The 19,406-nt window shown below is 33.6% G+C and overlaps 2 protein-coding genes across 3 annotated transcripts; one reads left to right on the forward strand and one right to left on the reverse strand.

Moving 5' to 3' along the window:
- The first annotated feature begins 3,274 nt into the window (after positions 1 to 3,274).
- Positions 3,275 to 9,549, forward strand: LOC112283128 (uncharacterized). Of its 2 annotated transcripts, XM_024521476.3 has the most exons (9): positions 3,306 to 5,851; positions 6,337 to 6,735; positions 7,016 to 7,153; positions 7,421 to 7,570; positions 7,751 to 7,813; positions 8,148 to 8,339; positions 8,574 to 8,684; positions 8,846 to 8,959; positions 9,095 to 9,549. In XM_024521476.3, exons 1-9 carry the CDS (start codon positions 5,750 to 5,752, stop codon positions 9,413 to 9,415), a joined length of 1,590 nt encoding a protein of 529 aa, XP_024377244.1. In that variant the 5' UTR covers positions 3,306 to 5,749; the 3' UTR covers positions 9,416 to 9,549. The 2 variants fall into 2 exon arrangements, with proteins under 2 accessions (XP_024377245.1, XP_024377244.1); XM_024521477.3 differs by lacking the exon at positions 9,095 to 9,549 and having other exon boundaries at positions 3,275 to 5,851; positions 8,574 to 8,679.
- Positions 9,550 to 9,721: 172 nt separating this feature from the next.
- On the reverse strand, positions 9,722 to 11,546 carry LOC112283129 (V-type proton ATPase subunit F). Its single transcript, XM_024521478.3, has 4 exons — positions 11,328 to 11,546; positions 10,638 to 10,719; positions 10,346 to 10,428; positions 9,722 to 10,192 (listed from the first exon to the last, which is right to left on the reverse strand). The coding sequence occupies exons 1-4, from the start codon at positions 11,391 to 11,393 to the stop codon at positions 10,025 to 10,027; spliced, it is 399 nt and encodes a 132-aa protein (XP_024377246.1). The 5' UTR covers positions 11,394 to 11,546; the 3' UTR covers positions 9,722 to 10,024.
- Positions 11,547 to 19,406: the final 7,860 nt, after the last annotated feature.

A 19,406-nucleotide genomic window follows, 5' to 3' on the forward strand; every position in this document is an offset into this window, starting at 1 on the left:
ATTTTTATTATAAACTATTTTTGTAATTTCAGCAATTATTTTCTTAATAAAGCATTCATCAAAGCTTATTCTGAGAATCGAATATTTCTATAGCTTTGATACCATGTTGAAAACGTCATTATTATTAATATGATCAATTGATACACAATATATATATTGTGTGTACCATGGTGACACCATGAGTCACAACTCTTAGTATAAGGTCAATATAGAGTAAATACTATTCCACACAAGAAACTAGTATATTATATAATATAATTCTCCCAATAAGAAGTGCAAGCTTCAATCAAGGTGAGCATTAGTGGCAGTGACTAGCTCAGTATAATCAACGTTAGTATACTCATTGAGTTGAGGAACACAGACCTTAAAGCATCCGACCAGGTAGTGTAGAGGGATTGAGTTCGGCTACAACATTCCATCATCAACACTCTCAACCTTCAGGACAATCTTTTTTTTTTCCTTTCAACCTTGAAGTCAATCTTTTTTCCCTCTTGAGCTAGGTTGCGGTATAGTTTTGGAACTAATATAGTGCGTAAGATCCAAGCTTGGTAGCAATTGCGGTGATTAGAGCTTGTTGGTAGAGTCAAAGTGAAGCTTGGCACCAATTGCATGGAGGCTCAGGGCGAAAATACACAACAGACATTATTGCTTTAGCACATGCAACAGCCAGCTGTAATTAAGGATTTACAGACTTAAAAAGATGTTGGTCAGTTTAGCTGCGATTCCTTCGATGTGCTACCACGATCGGAGCTGAACACTGCATCCAAAAGTCCATCGGTGAAGTTAGGATCATAAGTTAAGAAGATGGATCCTTTTTAGTTTATTTTTTATAGTGTATGCATTTGTGCTTGAGTAGTAGTTAGATAAGAAAAGTTGATAAGAAAATAGTTCAAGATTTACTTCCAAATTGGCAATTGCAAGTTGAATGGAAGGAATGTACATGAAGATTCATATAATCGACAAATTGTGAGATAAATTTATTATTGAATTCAACAAATGAGCTTTAAAAATACTTCCATTTCTTTGTTCTACTCAAGTTGGTCTTTACATGATAAACATGTATGAAGCTGCAACTTGGAAAAAGTTTTTAATGAAGATAGAATAATATTTGGAAAATTACAAAAAATATTCAACATCTCTAACTATTTTTTGGATCTTTCAATCTATAATAGTGTAGACTTTCTTAAAATCCATTGTAAAGCCATCATTTAAAATGATATGTCCAACAAAGTCAACTTGAGTAAAATTATGGAAAAAATCAAGATTATAAAAAAATTAATTTATTTGAGGATTATATTTTTTTAGCTACATTAATCTTAAAATAATTAGATTTAAATAATATTTCATCACATTAAATATTACTTGGATATTATGACTATTATTTATTATATTTAAATAGTTTCATAGATGATATCTCTAAAAAACAACAAATGACCATTTATTACTTCTATATGCAACTTGTAGTAGTAAGACTATTTGGATTTAGTTATAAACTTGATTTACTTGCTTCTCTTAGTTACATAACTTCTTGGTGTAGACTTTGGACTTCTTTGTTGATTTCTTTCATAAGTATAGGAACACTATTTCTATGATTGTTATTAGAGATACGTGAGATTTTCACCCTAAGAGTATTAATAAGCTTGTAAAGATCTGCAATAGTTGCAAATATATTCTCACTTCTATTAAGAGTAGCATCTATAATTTTCTTTCTATAGACAACTCAAATAAATCCAAAAATCAAATAAGAAGAGGATACTTTAGAACTTCTAATATCAAATGAAGATCTCTATAAAAATAAAATAAAAAGTAATCCACTCTCTTTTAAAAAAAACAATGTCAAAAAAGTAAATGTTAGTTCAAATGTAGGTAGTTTGCAACCTTCAAAATATAACAATAAAAGTGGTGTAGTCCACTCACTTTTATAAAAGAAATAAGAATAATGATTTAATACTCTTGTCAAACTATCAAGGACATGAATATTAAAAAACCAAAAAATTTAATACACTCTTACATAATTCAAAATAAGTAGATATTTATTCAAAACTGATTTAGTATTAACATTAGAATAGCTATTGCAAAACATAAGAAGATCAAAAAGTCTTGAAACAAGACTAAATATTAAAAAAGCATTGATAAGAGTAAAGAGGGCTTCATTCTTACCTCCATATATACTATCTAATTAGAAGCTACGTAGTGATGTTTTGTAAGACCTCCAACACATGTCTCACTTGCAAGACATGTGTCAAACTTATAAGACAAGTTTCTTGTATGTATTCCATATAATTAACTTGTTTCACAAGTTACTTGCAAGTACAAGATGTGGCTAAGTTATTAGCTAAGTTTCTAATCTAACAATTAACTACAAACACGTCTAAAATCAAATACGTATTAATAAAGCTTATGAGAAGATATGTTACAAGATAATATCAAATCTACCTATATTTACCTTCTATCTAGCACTTCTTATGTAGATAAATATGTATGTCCATGAAAAGAATCTATCAATCATCTTTGAAGAAAAAAAACAATCAAATTATTTAACAAATGAAATTTATAGCATCTTGGACTTCATTAATATGTGATTTTTGCTCTTCATAGAACTTCTCTCTAAAGGGGGAGATAATGTCATGGATATATATATTTATTTTAATAATTTTTTAGATAATATAGATAAATAAAAATAAATAAAAGTAGATTAATTTCATAATAACTTATAAAAAAGCTTTTTAGAAGCTTCATTGACACAGTTTCATCTTTATCTATAGATATTGGTAGGTCAAACACTTAGCCAACAAGTCAGCCACGTATTGCATGTGTTGATAGATTGTAGTATAAGCTAATGATGTGGCACATACATAAAAAACTTGACTTGCAAGTTAAAATACATATCTTACAAATTAGACACATGTTAAAGGTCTTGTAGATCATTGCCACATAGTGCCTAATTAGATAATGTAAATAGAAGCAAGAGTAAAGCTTTTTTCACTCTTGTCAATTCCTTTCTTATTTCTAATCTAATTCTAAGGGTGTCTAATTTTCTTATTTTTTTGGCAATAGCCATTCCATTTTCTTTTGAATATATATACTTTCTTATTTTTATTTTATTATTTTTTCTTGAAAAAAGTTTCATTTATTTATTTGCCTTCATCTAGTTCTTGTCCTTAACATTTTGTCTTAAGAAGCATGTGGAAAGAAGGTTTTTCCTAATGCATAGTGCATACAAAACATGGTCAATTTTTTGAATTATAGCTTGGGAAGCCGGATGGCAAAGTCACCAATGTAGGTTACACTGTGACAGTGACTGCAGGGGGAGGTAATTTTTGATCCAGCACTAGCATGAAGGGAAGAGAAAACAGTTGGATCTCCTTTTACATGATCCAAAGTTTAGGTACCATGGAGATGGGGACGAAGGGGATTCAGCTATGTTAACACCAGCAAAGCACGCGTCTACCATAGCAGTGGCGTCTTCATTGCGGATGTTACTCTCGGGATGATCAGCTTTGAGTGTATTGACTTGACCTGCTGAATGTTTATCACGTTGGACAGGTCATAACCGGGACTCCAGGGATCGAAGTTGCTCCATCATGCTCCGGATTGTCTTCTCTGTGTGTATTTGCGAGTTGAGGCTGAGGACGCCCGGGTTGTCGGCATTGAAACTTTGAGATTAGTGATTGGTAGGAGTGTATCCGCCTTCAGAGCTGGGTTGGGTAGGGTACTGTCCTCCCAAATGTGAAGCTCGTTGATGCTGATAAGGAGGACTAGGGTGGGAGCCGGGAACGAAGTGGTGGCGCTTGTTTGGTTGGGGATGTGTGGTTCAGGTAAAAGGGCGCCGAGAGTTATTAATTTAAGGAGCTGGAACTTCAGGGTGATTTTAAACAGGTTTTTGAACTCGTCTTGATGGCTCTTTAGTAAGGAATCGCATCTCGAGTTCAGCATAGGTGGATAGCTTGGGATTACCCAAGATCATCTGTTTAGTGATATCGTAGTCGTGTGGGAGATTAGAGATCGTATACCACACCACGACCGCTTTGGGGAGAGGGACGCCGATATCTTCAAAGGTGTGGGCGGTCTCCATCTCCGTCAAGTATTCGTCCATGGTGATGTTACTTGTCTTTCTAATGTTATTTTATTTATTTTTTTTTCAATCAGATGCACTTTGCGAGGATTGTTGTTTGTTATGTACCTGGTTTTCAGATGAGTCAAGCACTCATACGGATCTGAAAAACGTTTCATGATCCGGAGGGCAGTATGCTTGGCGTTGTTGTTGAGAATACTAAAAGCGTCTCACGACCTTTTTCTTCAGCCGTGGATAGTGGTGATGTAGAAGCTGGAGTGGTACACCATTTGTATAAGCCGACTCGCTTGAGCACATTCTTGATCACAAATGGCCACATGCCAGTGAGGTGATACGACTCCGGAAGTGTGTTCATGCCTTGTGGTGAGCTCGAGGACATAGTACTGGAAGCTCGATGTTGTGGAGGGGAAGAGGTGCAATCACTACTTCTACCATGACGTGCATTGCTAATAGTTAATTCAGAGTCTGACCCTGAGTTCGACACGCTCTACCGTAAAAAGTGGATCTTGCCACTACTCACAGTCGTGACACTGATACCATGTAGAACACTGCATACAGAAGAGATCATGTAAAACACTGTGCAGACAGAAGAGATCATGTAAAACACTGCAGACAGAGACACTGTACCCGAAGACTAGAGGGAACAATCAGTTCATTGAACAAAGAGAAAACAGTCGAGCTAAGTACTACGATGGGAACTAAAAGAGTCTCTAGTGTTTGATCAGAGAACGTCGTTCTCGCAATAGGGAACGAGATTGTAGCCGCAAAGGGGTGTCAACCTTAAGGGTGAGAGCAACTGCTCACAGCAGCAACCATAACGGGGCAATTAGGACCATGAATTCTACAATGGCGCACAGGATGAAACCACTGCAATAGATTTTAAACCAACATCAACCTGCAATTGAGCACCACAACACAAAAAGTGAACAAGGAGGCAACAACACCACCGCCTCTAATCGCATCTTGAAGAGCTCCCAACAGAAAAGTGCACCACAGACGCCTATACCGCAATTAAGCCGTCACTCAAAATAACACTATCCTAACGAGAGCAAGAGGAAGATGACACCAATGAGCACAGAGTCGAAATTCGAGAGTGTGAGGCGAGAGTAAGAACGGGAATTCAAGTGGGCAATGAAATTCAAGACCACATCCTCAATGAAAGGTTTGATTGCTACGACGAATGTTCATTGGCAACAACAGAGCCCGACTGTTTACACCCCAGGCCATGTGAAAGGATGTTTGAGGATTGCCATCCGCATGGGGATGAGAGAGATGGCAGTTGACAAGTGACGAAGGGGTTAGCGGAGTTCTGAAAAGACTGCTGCTCTCCAACTGCCGTGGAATTCTTTTCAACTGGACTGGACTGATCCCATCCTTGCTTTCATGTCCACTAGAACTGCCTTGGAGCTGCTCCACAGATCATGAATCACTTCTTGATTTCATTCTACTCAATATTTTTACTCTAGTCACGAGTTGAACTCATCTCAATCTCATTCACGAGATTTGAATCATGATCGAAATCAGGACAGAGCGTGTAGCTTTGATTGGAACTCGGGTTACGGAGAATGATTGAGTTGTAGGATCTTTTTGAATTGATCAGATATCCGTGTTTTGAAATTGTGGGTATCTTTGCTTGTTAATAAGCAAATAACCATCAAACCTCAAGTTGCAGCCATGGCTGAAAATCCAGAATCGCTACCGGCTGACGACACTGCTGCTGCTACCCCTCCTCCTCCTCCTCTTCCGGATCCTGCTCCAGCCAACCCAGCATCGGAGGTACTATACGACGTCGCCGAAATGAAGTGGCTCTTGGGACTGCGATTTTATTTTACCACAATTCACTGCATTTCCTGCCCATCGGGTGCCCTTGACATCCCAATAAATGAATATGCATGGATTAGACATGTTTCTGTATTTGGGTAGAGATAATAGCAGAAACTTTGCTCGCCCTTCCATAAACCCTAGGAAGCCATATTTTCTCCTCTAAAATCACATTGAACTACGCTTACACCTGATAAGTAGCACCGATGACGCCTTTCTCATCTGCTTCCAAATGTCGTGTTAAGCGAAGTAGCGGGTCTGCAGGTCTTATTTGGGAGGGGTAGATTGTTTTATGGAGAACTTTTAGGGGCCAAGATTAGCTTCTGAAACTTGATTTGGATTGAACAATTTTCTGTAACCAACAGCTGAAGGAAACTCTCATGAGAACTGGGATTTTCCTCTTAAACCCAGCAATGTTCCTCTGAAGGAAATGTGCGCAGGGAGACCCAGGAGCTGTGAATTCAGCAGAAGCTGTCGGACTGCCTGCAGCAGCGTCAGCGGAGCAACCAGCACCACTGAAGGAGTTAATTCTAGAGGAGAAGGGGAAATTAAGAAAGGAGCGGTTTCGAGTAGAAAAAAAAGTAAAGGAGCGGATTCGATTAGAAGACGAGGCAGAATTAAAGCGGCTTCGATTAGAGGACGAACGAACTCGATTGAAAGAAAAGGTAGAGTTCGAGCGGATTCAATTAGAAGAAGAACGGATCCGGTTAGAGGAAGAACGAACTCGCTTTGATGAAGAGGCCGAACTCGAGCGAATTGGCTTAGAAGCAGGCCAGAGGAAGTTGGAACAAGAGGAGCAGGCGAGGATGGAAGCATCTCGCTTGCGTGTAATAATTGAGGTGAGGATCACTTTCTGATCACCACCGCCGCAATGTACTTACCTTTTTTTTGCCCAATCAATTCTTTAATTTTATCTCGTTAATAATTACAGAAATGACCCCATGAATTGTGAACAAAGATAGCTCTTTTCAAGTTCTTCGTCGCTACCTTCACATAGCTAACTCGTTAATCAACTAAAATGATGTCTGCCTCTCGTTCTCCATAATTTGGTGCGTTATGTTCTATGATTCATGTGTTTTTTCTTCTGGCTCTACGAAATTGCTTCGCATTATAACACAGGCGACAATTGAAGAAGTGGTGGGTCTGAAACACGAGAATGCGGAGCTTCAAAGGCGGATAGTCAATCTGCAAAAGAGGAGAAAGTCTGTCCATGCGGACCAGTTTATACTGGAAGGCCAAGACACGTTTTACAAATCTGTAAATTCTCCGTCGATCTGTCCCTGTTTTTCCTGCCTTCTATCTCATAAACCCGAGGTTTCGTCTTGATCTTCTTTTCCATTGGGGTAGGAAGCACTTAGGAATTGAAGACAGGTGATTCACGCTCAGAGGGTTGATAACCAGTCTTCAAAGAAGATAGCACTAAATAGTTGAAATTCAAACAACTCCCGGTCGAAGCCGGCGAACTAGTACTCATTACGTTGTCTTAAAATGTTCTTGCTTTGCTTTCTTTTGTTCCTATAATAGTGCCTGACCGACTGGGCAGAGACGAGATGTGAATTCAACAAGATAAAACACATATATGACAAGAAGATTGACAGTCTGCGTGGGGGGCTTCAAAAAAAGCAGTATGAAGCGAGTGCTAGGTTCGAGGGAATTATTCATTATATATACAAGGTTGGTTGTATCTTGCTGCAGATATCTCTGCGACTACCCTATGAGACTCGTCCTATTTTTTTGTCGGCTAGTACATTTTTCTATAGTAGCACAAGGTCTTGGATCACCTAAATGTCAAAGGATTGGTACCTTTGAACTGTAACAAGTACCATGATTTGTGGAGTTCCTGCTCGGTCGCAGATAGCCAGATTCTCTGCGGACATCATCTCCAGGAAGGGTATACCAAGACATGTGCTCCAAGAGGTAAATTTTAAGTTCATGATTTCGAACAATACCTATGAGACGCAACTTTAAGTGAAGTCAGTGATATTGACCCTCATTCTGGCTGCACCCAATCAGAGCAGTAGTTTTCATTTATGTGAAGAAGAGCTGCACAAGACACAAGGATACATTGCCTGTAGGTTAATACTGGAACACTCAGGCTTGCAGTCATCTTTTATTCATGGAGGGTAATCGAATTTACATAATATGCATGTCCATGCCATGCACATTTTTGTCAACCCAAGCCGACGTTGCACAAATGCATGGTGACACTTGGAGACCATTTGACCTGCAACCTGGTTTGTTGTGTGATCAGTTGGAACTTGAGGAGCGGGACACTCTCATGGAAATGCAAATCGTTCGAACCCGGGGACGTCAGCTAAAATGCCAGCTAGAGAAACTCAAGAACACACTGGCACTCAAGGACCAACTCCAACTGGGCAGTGGAAACCTGCACTTGGTGGACTATGAGCAACTGCAAATGGAAAACGAGTTACTCAATGAGAAGGTTAGTTTACAATCTGTTTTTGGCAAGTGTCACTAGTTTTGTTGCCATACATTTCACTTAAAGTGGGCCCAATTTTAGTCAAAAGTCATCCAATTCAACTTTTTCGGACATGCGACCCAAATTGCACACTTAGACATGGTAAACACGGAAAAAATTGGCTACGCTGTTGTAATTTGTCCTGAGAACATCCTGAAATAATTTTAGCTCGTGAATTAAGGGTGCTCTTTGACGCAGTTTCATCTGAAAAAAAAGGCTTTGTCGGCCTTGAGGAAGAAAAGAACCCAGTCTGTGCACTTACTCCAACACATTAGAGAAAAGCTTCATTTCCTTGTTACTGAATGTAAGGTACCAAACTAAATACCAAATTCATTTTTATGGTAGATCATTTGAGATATGGTTCTCAAAACAACAGATAAAAAATCAACTATTATTCTTTCAAGAGTACTTAGAATCTTTGTCTTTTTTTGTGTGTGTGTTTTTTGCACTTTCTTTTGTGTGTTTTTCAGGAAAAAAGAGAACAATTAGCAAGGGATGAAATTACTTTGCATGAAGGACGTATGAAGTTCTCATCTGTGAAGTCTTCAATTTTGGCTGAAAATCGTAAGGGGGAGGCTGAGCAGGTCACTTCACAACTAAATGATTCATGCAGTCTACGGGTATCAAATAGAAATATTTATCGTCCATGTTGAGAGGCTGTTTGGGTTCTGTACTGTAGACTTTCAGTGCCTCCCAATGACAATTTCGTCAGTGTGCAGAAAAACATTGTATACATCAAGTCCTCAATAATAATGGACGACATGAACAATGTAAGAGAGGATCTCGAAGAAGAAGAAAAGAATTTCGAAGATCTTAATTATCTCCATCATGACTTGACTGTCAAAATTCAACGGTATAAAAATAGGCTTCGCGCTTTCAGGGTGTTGAAACCGCATACTGCCAGAGCCTTCATCGGAGCTAGACCACGAACTCCGTGCAGATGGGGCAATAGACGTGAGGTTCTAGGCCATGCAGTGATTCAAAATAAGATACGTGTGATGACCAAACAGTCGGCTGCTAAGAGGTTAATGGTCCCCTGATTGATATAGAGAGCACAAATGTGCAAAAGCGTTGGTATTTGCAATGAGGTGATAGAACAGTAGCAACTTATAGCTGCCCCTGAGAACAGCTCAGTTTGTCAAGTAATTCGCACCGTTGAAACATCTTCAATCCACACATCAACACCTCTTTAACATCACATTCTCAAGTGAGGTAATGCGAAGTGTATTGACTTAATGGTAAAGACAGCTATAAAAGGATACAAAACAGTTGAGAAAAGGAAATTGGAATTTTTAACGGTTGAGAAAGAGAGCTTAATAGACCCTCCATAAATCCAATTGCAAGAGTTAAGAACCAAGGTGTTGATTATAAAATAAGGTCTTTGAAAGCTGTTTCTTCTTCCCCCTTTCATCAAAAACCCAAAAAGTCAACTGAATAATGGTGAAAATGTCAAAACATAAGCACAGAAGCAAGAAATATGCGTAAGGAACAACTGTCCATGCTAAAGAAAGCAGTTCTGAAGATGAACCAAATCATTCTAGAACAGAACGTTTCTCTTGTTATTCTATTGGTTAAATCACCACTGTCTACCTACCAAAAGGGAATACTATAGAAACTGACAGAATATGCGAACCTCCTAAACCTGAAACTCATTTCCGGTCACTAGGACCAGCAGGATCGCTTGAAAACATGTGCTTCACGCGTGACAAGATTGAATCTTGACTTGGGTCATAGGGATGATCTTTGGATGGGATTTCAAGGATCGCTGGAAGTGGTTTTGAATAACTATCAATCATGAAGCGAATCATGTTGGCAATCTAAACAAGAGCAGAGCGAGAGTATTAGCAAATAGTAAAAGGTGTGATATAACAAATTTTCAGTGCCAGATAAAATCAGGCGTACAAGAAAATACGAGCGAAAAACTGACTGAATGCAGCAGTAGGTGAAGGGATGGCACAAGAGAAACTCACATATTGACTTATGAGAACAATCGCAACATCTTCACGAGTTGTGAATTCCTTAAACGAGTCCTCGATTTGCTTAACCGTGGTCTCTGTTAAACGAACCTCACAATGTCATTACAAATATACTATACTACACCAATCCTCTTTGTAAAAATCTCAACCGAAGGTGTCCTCTAAATTAGGCAACTTGGAATTGTGATCATGAGAGTATAATCAGCGTAAACAGACAATGAGCATTAGTTACGTGTAAAAGAGAAGAACACGCTAAAATGAAAATGTGTGAAAAGATAACACTTACTATTGTCCACTACTAGATAGTTGGTTTTCCGTCGTAGATCCACATTGCCAACTCCAGCTAGCAAAAATCCAGTCACTGTATCCTGTCAAAGCAATCCATCCCAAACACCTCAAATCCTGACCTCGCCAGATCTATCAAAACAATGGATTGACACCTGACGCCTGTGCACTCAGGAAAATTAAAAATCTGGTCAGTCAGAATAGCTCTTTCTTCACTATGCAAGAAGTACTGTACCAATGGTAACTTGAAACTGGCACCCTGAACCCCACCAACTACGCTTACTAACTCACTACAAATTCATCCCCTAAGACAAAAATAAAAGGCTAGTCCCAAACGAAGGGGAACACTAAATTTTGTTACAGCCCTGATCAAAGCTGAAACTAAGGCAAAACTCGAGACGTTAAGATACGTCCAGACTCATGAAACCCTAATTCTGCTTCCAATCCCAGCAGGTGCAGAACAATAGGCGAAAAAAGCCTCTGAACCTACGTCACAAAATGCAAAGCAACACCAGAAACTGACAGCCTCTACCACATACACCTCAATCCTGGCTATTCCATCCCCTCTGCACAACCCACCGGATGAAACCCTAATTCCAACAAAAGCTCCAACTAACACCACAAAAAAAAAATCAGCAGATAGCAAGGATTGGGGCAATCGAATAGAGACAAGCAGACGATTGCCACACACCTCATCGGCGATGATAGCGATGAGCGATGAACCCCGCGAACTCGCTTGCACAGCAACTCCTGCCATTACTAATTGATCCCCAAACTAAGCTCGAAATGAAAGATTCTCCTCACAGCGCCGCGCACAATACTGGTATTGAATGTAATGTACACAACTCACGTCATGAACTTCCACAACCGACAGCTCTCAAATTGAAAAACAAAACAGAAAAAATAAGCAATAGATCAAAGAGCTCTTTCTACGAGGGGTCTCAAACAATATAACACTGCACTTTCAGTCCCGAAGATAAATGTGTGGATGAATGAATGCGATCACCCGTTGTGGATAAATGAATGAGGATTCCCGTTGTAGATGAATAACACACCCACTTGTCTGGTTCATTGATGGGGTTGGTGTAAAGTTGGGTTCATTTTGTGTGATTTTGAGGGGTAAAGTAAGTTGATGCATATGTGATTTTATTATTATCGTTATAATTTTGATTGGAAGCTTCACACCAGTATTTATATTAATAATTAAAGGGTAATTTTAAAATTTTAAAAACATGTTTAAGGATTCAAACAAGTAGGATTATTTATCTTAAATATCAAGTAAATCTAACATTCTTTTATTTCTTAAGTTAGTCAATGACAAAAAAATGAAAATAAAATAGCTGTGGCTATTCCTTTAGAAATTTATTTAGCAAGTATTATAACTTATAGGAATATAAAGCTATTATTACCATTTGAATTAAAATCACTTGCTAAATTTAATATAATATTATTAAAATAATATTATTTATTTAAGGATATAAATTTTACAAAAAATATTATATCTTATTTGATATTATATTTCTTATCAAAAAATATTATATCTTATTTATAAAATAAAATGGTTTATGGAATGAATAATTTTAAATTACTAGTTTATATTGACAATTAAAAAATATGATTTTAATATCTTTAATATAAAAAAGAATAAAAAAATACAATATATTATATTTTGATAACAAAACAATGATATAATGGGTAATAGAATTTGAAAACTTTCAAAAATTGATAGTAGAAATAACAATATATATATATATATATATATATATATATCAAAGAAATCCACTTTTTTTTTATTAAATTGATCCATTCTATCTTAACCATCATTAAAAAAATGATAGTTTTCAACCCTTGCTTATTCTCAATCATTGCTCAATTATTTTTCAAGCTTTCATCTCTATATTTCTTATTCCAAACTCATTCTTCTTTTGTTTCTACAACTCTCATCTTGACAATCTAATTCTCAAGCTAAGCTTCATCTTTACAACTATTAAAAATGACATTGTCATAAAAAAAAATATATATATATATATATATATATATATATATAAAAATAAGAAGTATTAGATAGAAAGTAAATGTATGTAGATTTGATATTATCTTATGAAAAAGCTTCTTAAAAGCTTCATAGACACATATTTAATTTAAAATTTATTTGTAGTTAATTAATGGATTAACAACTTAGCCAACAAGTTAGCCACATGTTGCACGTATTAGTAGCATGTGGAACAAGATAACTATGTCGCATACATATAAGAAACTTCTCTTATAAGTTAGACACATGTCTTCCAAGTAGGACACATATTGGAAATCATATAGAATATTGCCACATAGCTTTTAGTTAAATAATATATATGGAGGTGAGAATGAAGCCTTCTTCACTTTTTTCAACATCTTTTTAATCCTTAATCGTATTTCAAGACTTTCTAATCTTCTTGTTTTATGCAATAGCCATATTAATACCAATACTATATTAATTTTGAAAGAATATCTACTTGTTTTGAGTTATACAAGAATGTATTGAATTTTTAATAAGCCTTCTTCACTTCATGTCCTTAATAGTTTGATAAGAGTACTAATTCAATCTTCTTGTCTTATTTTTAGAAGTGAGTGGACTATGCCACTTCTATTATTGTATTTTAAAGGTTAAAGATTATTCATCTTTGAACTAACATTTATTTTTTTAACATTATCTTTTTTTAAAGAAAGTAGATTATCTTTCTTTGTAGAGATTTTCATTTAATATTAGAGGTTGCAGATTATCCTCTTCTAATTTAACTTTTGGATTTTTTTGCATTGTCTATGGAAGAAAACATTATAGATGCTACTCTTAATAGAAGCAAGAATAAATTTGCAACTATTATAAATCTTCACAACCTTGTCAACACTCTTAGAGTAAAAAGCTCGCATATATCTAATAATAATCATAGAGGTAGTATTCCTATGCCTATAAAAGAAATAAACAATGAAGTCCAATGTCTATACTAAGAAATTACAAAATTGAGAGAAGCAAGTAGATCAAGTTTATAGCTAAATTCAAAGAATCTTGTTATTTTAAGTATAAAACAAACAAAGATATATATATGCAAGAGAAATTTGATGGAACAAAATCAAAGTACCAAGGGTTTTTATAACAAGTAAAGCTTTATTTGAGGTTGCATGCTTCTCAATGCTTTATTAGATTTATTTAAGTTGGATTCATAAGTATACTTATCTTTAGAAGTATTCTCTTTTAATTTGTACCTTTAATAAAAAAGAATTCACAATTATTCTATAATTTAAATTCATTCTTAGAAGTCTTTATAGATACATTTGAAAAAAATAATAAAAAAAAATAGTAGAAATCAAACTCAAATCTTTATAATAAAGATCATATTCAGCCATCATATTTGTTGTTAAATTCTAAAACCTTGCTTGTAACTTGGATTAAAATGACAAAGCCATTATCAATCAATTTTGATTGAAATTAAAAGATAACATCAAAGATTACTCTTGACAATGCCACAAGCAGATTCATTTGAGCAATTTATTGTTCAGGCCATTGCATGTGACAATCAATTCTTTGGAAGATGCCAAGTATAAAATTTTTATTGAAGAGATAAAAATCAAGATATAATGACATGTCATAGATATACATATTTATTCCAATTATTACCTATATAATTAATTAAAAGTAGATAAAAGTAGATTAATTTTATAATATCTTTTTGAAAAGCTTCTTAAAAACTTTATAGATGCTACTTTGACTTTACACTTATTTATAGGTTAGAAATTTGATAAATAAATTAGCCACGTATTATACATATTGATAATTTGTGGAACAAGCTAACTATGTGGTATATATATAAAAAACTTATCTTATAAGTTAAGACATGTGACTAAAAAAGTCAACACGTCTTGAAAGTCCTATAAAACATCACCACATAGTTCCTTGTTAGATAGTATATATAGAAGCAAGAGTGAAGATCTCTTCACTCTTGTCAATACCTTTCTTATTTTTAGTCTAGTTTCAAGAGTTTACACTCTTATATTTGGCAATAGCCATTTCAACTTAATATTATACTAATTTTGAATGATTCTATAGTCATTTTGAGTGACACAAGGATGTATTCATCATTTAATTCTTTGAGATTCATGTCCTTAAAAGTTTGACAAGAGTATTAATTCATTGTTCTTATCTTGTTATAAAAGTGAATAGATTACTTCACTTCTATTATTGTATTTTGAAGATTGCAATGTTGTGATGTACTTAATTTAAGTGCATCAAAGATATTTAAAAGATAATTAGTTTTACTCGTAAAGAAGGAGGAATATAGTATTAATATATTTATAAATTTGAACTAAATTTAGAATATGAGATTATTATCTTGAATGGATAGTTTAAGCTTTGAAGGTATTGTCTTTTAGGATACATACTCGATTCTATGGTGGTTTAAGGAAAATATTGAGAGAAGATTAAGATAGAGGTTTTGGCATGAAATGGGTTTTTTTTTTTTTTTTTTTTTTTTTTTTTTTTTTTCCTTAGATAAGAGTGTGTAAGAGGGAAATGCTAAAGTTTTGGAAAACAGGATTTAAGACTAATTTGAGGTTTTCTATGCCATTTATTATATTTTTATATTTTTATTTTGAGATTTTGATGAAAGCTAGAATTTATTAATAGCTTTTCAATAAGCTTTAGCATAGAAAAAAAAAAAACTATGATAAGAAAGATTCATGAAAATTTACAAGAAGGAAGTTACTAGAATTTTTAGGCAGTAAGATTCAATTTGATTTGGATATTTTTATGCCTTTTATTAGATTTTTATTATTTTATTTTGAAATTTTGAAGAAAGTTAGATCTTACTATTAACTTTCTAATAAGCCATTATGAGCGAGAAGAAGAATTGTGATAAGAGAGGTCTAAGCTAATTTATTGACAAGGATTTTGAGGGCTTTAGCTACAATAAATGATCAACCTCTTTCTTGGTTTGGCTTTGATTTTCTCAAAATTTTGTTTATTAACTTTAAGAATTTAAAGTTTATATCTTGAATTAAACTTAATGAGCTAAATTTTTCTTAAATTGGATTAGTAATAAGTAATTTATAGGTATTTTAGTCAAAGAAGGTTTAGGTTTGAGATTAGAATTAAAGGTTGGATATATCTTGGTACAAGAGAGAAATTAATTTAAAATTTGTACTTAGCCTTTAAACTACCTTTTTATATTTGAGTTCATTTAGGCAATATTATACTTCTTATAATCCACTTACAATTAAGGATCTCATCTTTTTCTAAAGAAGCTTTTCTCAGGATATAAATTTGGTACTTCTAATAAGAGCATCTCTAAGGCAATTAAAAATATAAATAGATCACAATGGAGTTATAAGGCTATGGTATAAGCTAGAAGCATGAAGAGTAATTTAAGAATTAAAAGAGAGAAATGAGAGATTTTTGACATTTGAAGATGATGGATGATTTTAGAAGGGCCATTGCAAATTTGTTGTAGAAAAGTAAGTGCCAATAATTTGGTTTTGATTTTAAATATATTCCTTGAGAGACAACAAAAAAATACAAGTAAGTAAGAAGAGGGTGACTAAAGCATTGCAAGATGTGATCAACAACCATAGGAGATTTGATGGAAGGATCATCACCAAGTTTGTCTAAACATATATAGGTGTCAAGGACATGAACTGAAAAAGGATGCATAAATTTGAGAAATTTGTGTCAAAAAAAAATTAAAAAAATAGAAATAAAGAAGTATGTATATTAAAAGGAAATTGGAATGGCTATTATCAAAAGACAAGGAAATTAGAGACTCTTGAATCTAGACTAGAAGCAAGAAAAGAATTAACAAGAGTGAAGAAGGCTTCAATCTTGCCACTATATGTATTATCTACCTAAGATTTATGTGGTGATATTCTATAGGACCTCCAAAAAGTGATTGCTTCTATTTCAACAAAAAATATATATCATATTATTAATCTTTTATTATTTGCATTTCCAGTCCAATCCACATTATAATAACCATGTAGTGTAATATTATCTCTTTCAAGACACAATTTGAAGTTCAAACTACCTTTCAAATATTTAATAATCTTCTTGATAGTTAATCAATGGATTGATCAAGCCTTTGATATGTGTTGATTCACAACTTTTATTCCATATTTAAGATCTATCCTAATACTTACTATTGCATATATAAATGAGCCTACTTATACCTTGTATGGAAAATCTTTCATTTTATCTTCAACTTCAGCAAACTCCTAATCTATAAGCTTCATGAATTTCAAATTGGCCTCCAAAGATCTTTTCATAGGCTTGTACTCTTTTATATTGAATTATTTCAATACATCTCTAATGTATTTATTTTGGCTCATTGTAATGGTCTTGTTACTATGATTTCTTATGAACACGACTGTTAAATAAAATTAGAGTTCTTCCAAATCATTCATCTAATATTCTTTTTTTAATTTTATTTTCAACCAATCCATCTTCTTTATGGTGTTATTCAATATGATAAAATTATCAACATATAGAATGACAATCAATAAAAATTGATTTGATTGCATCACATAAAAAGAATGATCAATCTCACTCCTTATAAATCTATCATTTATAAAGAATGTATCAATATATTGGTATTATACTCTTAATGATTGTTTTAGTCCATACAAAGATTTCTTCAACTTACAAATAAGGTTTTGTTTGTATTCTTCAACAAATCCTTAAGATGGATATATGTAGATGTATTTTTTTAACTTTTCATTCAAAAAAGCTATCTTTACATCCATTTGATGCATCTCAAAGTTTATTGTTGTCTTAATTGCTACAATGGTTTTAATGGTGGTGAATTTGGCCATAGAAGCAAACATCTCATTAAAATCAATATCAACAACTTATGGCAATTAATCTTGCCTTATATTTTATAATTTTATCTATTACATCTTTTTTGATTCTAAATATCCACTTACAATCTATTAAATATTGATTTGATGGAAGTTGAGTCAATTCTTATATTCTATTATTCAATAGTAATTTTAATTCTTTTTCTATGGTATTTTTCTATTTTATTGTATTTGTAGATTTCATTGCATCACACAAATTTAATGAATCAATAAAAAATATAATATTAGTATATTCTTTTCTTATTTGAGAAAAGATATGGTTCTTCCATCATTCACTACATAGTCTTCTTTTCCTCAAAAGATATTTCTTTTTATTTAAAGAAGATTCATCTTGTTGCATTTGATGCTCTCTTCTAAGCTTCTTCTTCCTTAAAGCTTATCTTTTCTCATTCAAAAGTTGGTACTCTTCATCATCATCATCATCTTCAATATCTTCATTATTGGTCCTAAGAATTATAGAGGACTTTTTCTTCATCTTTTTATTTTTTATCTTTATTCATACCTCTACCATTTTTATTATCTTTATGTTCTTTTTTTTTTTTTTTTTTTTTTTTCTAGAATTGAAGATGTATTCACAAACAAACTATTATTTCTACTTTGATATATCTCAAAGTGTTTATAAGTACTTTTATGTTCTAAAAACCCAATATCATGACTTTTGATGATCTTTTTGGTATCCAAATATATTAGCCTATATGTCTTGATACCTTCATAATATCCAACAAATACACATTTTGTATCTTTTGCATTAAATTTGGATCTCATACAATTTGGTATCTTTGCATAAGAAATGAATCTAAAAGTATTTATATATGAAACATATGATTTCCTTCTATTCTAAGCTTCTTCTAGAGTCATTAATATAAGTACACTTATAAAGCATCTATTCCTTGTATACACTGCATTTGCTATGGCTTCTGTCTAAAATTCATGCTTAAGGTGTTGAGCATGTAGTATACTCCTTGCTATCTCTACAATGGTTTGATTTGCTTTTTCAACAACTCCATTTCATTATAGAGTATAAAAAATAGAGGTTTATCGTGTAATACCTTAAATCTTCAAGAAATCATCAAAATAATTTAATAAATACTTATCTCTATTATTTATGCACATCACCATTGCTTGTCTTCATATTACTTTTTCACAAGTGCCTCACTCCTTAAACCTTGAAAAATACTCACTTGTAGATTTGAGGATGAAAATCCATATTTTCTTTAAAAAATCACCAATGAATGTGACAAAGTACCTTGCTCCTCTAATTGATGGCATCCTCATTAATCCACAAACATCTGAATGTATAATCTCTAATAATTTACTTATACATATTACAACTCCATTTAAAAATGAAGCTTTTTGTTGTTTGCCTTGGATACAATCTTCACAAATAAGAGATATGGTATTGTGATATGATTGTCGAAGATCCAAGTTACTTTACAAGAGCCTTTATCTTATTGACATAAGCCATGAAGTCTTCACTTTCTTCTATCTTGCAAGTGAAGAATTTTCTCTTTGTAAAGATGATGTTAGATAAGTTTTTGCTCTCATATATATTACAAAGAGTCTTCCATCCTTCTAATAGTCATTTACAAGAAATAATGTGAAAAAAGTGGATTTCATCTAAATTAGTGGAAATTAAGCCAAAAGCCTTCTTTTCACATTTTTTGAAGTCCTTTCTCTCTTTTAGCATTTGCATGTATACTTGAAGGCTCTTCACTTTCATCTACAATATTCCAAATATCCAAAGATGCCAACAAAAGCTCTATTTTGATCTTCCAATGGTAGAAATTGTCTCATCCAAACTTCTCAATCACTTTCAAACCTACAAACTCATTAGAAGCCATGTTTAAGAAGAGCTCTATAAAAAAATATTAAAAATAAAAGTCTCTATGTA

The sequence above is a fragment of the Physcomitrium patens genome, chromosome 6, assembly GCF_059467195.1.
Source record: "Physcomitrium patens ecotype Gransden chromosome 6, ASM5946719v1, whole genome shotgun sequence".
Lineage (NCBI taxonomy): Eukaryota > Viridiplantae > Streptophyta > Bryopsida > Funariales > Funariaceae > Physcomitrium > Physcomitrium patens.

Coding starts and splice junctions, on each gene's coding strand:
- LOC112283128 (XM_024521476.3), top strand. CDS start 5,750: ATGGCTGAAAATCCAGAATCGCTACCGGCTGACGACACTGCTGCTGCT. Junction 5,852..6,336: donor CAGCCAACCCAGCATCGGAG/GTACTATACGAC, acceptor AAATGTGCGCAG/GGAGACCCAGGAGCTGTGAA. Junction 7,154..7,420: donor AAGACACGTTTTACAAATCT/GTAAATTCTCCG, acceptor TTCCTATAATAG/TGCCTGACCGACTGGGCAGA.
- LOC112283129 (XM_024521478.3), bottom strand. CDS start 11,393: ATGGCAGGAGTTGCTGTGCAAGCGAGTTCGCGGGGTTCATCGCTCATC. Junction 10,429..10,637: donor CTATCTAGTAGTGGACAATA/GTAAGTGTTATC, acceptor TTCGTTTAACAG/AGACCACGGTTAAGCAAATC. Junction 10,193..10,345: donor TTGTTCTCATAAGTCAATAT/GTGAGTTTCTCT, acceptor GCTCTTGTTTAG/ATTGCCAACATGATTCGCTT.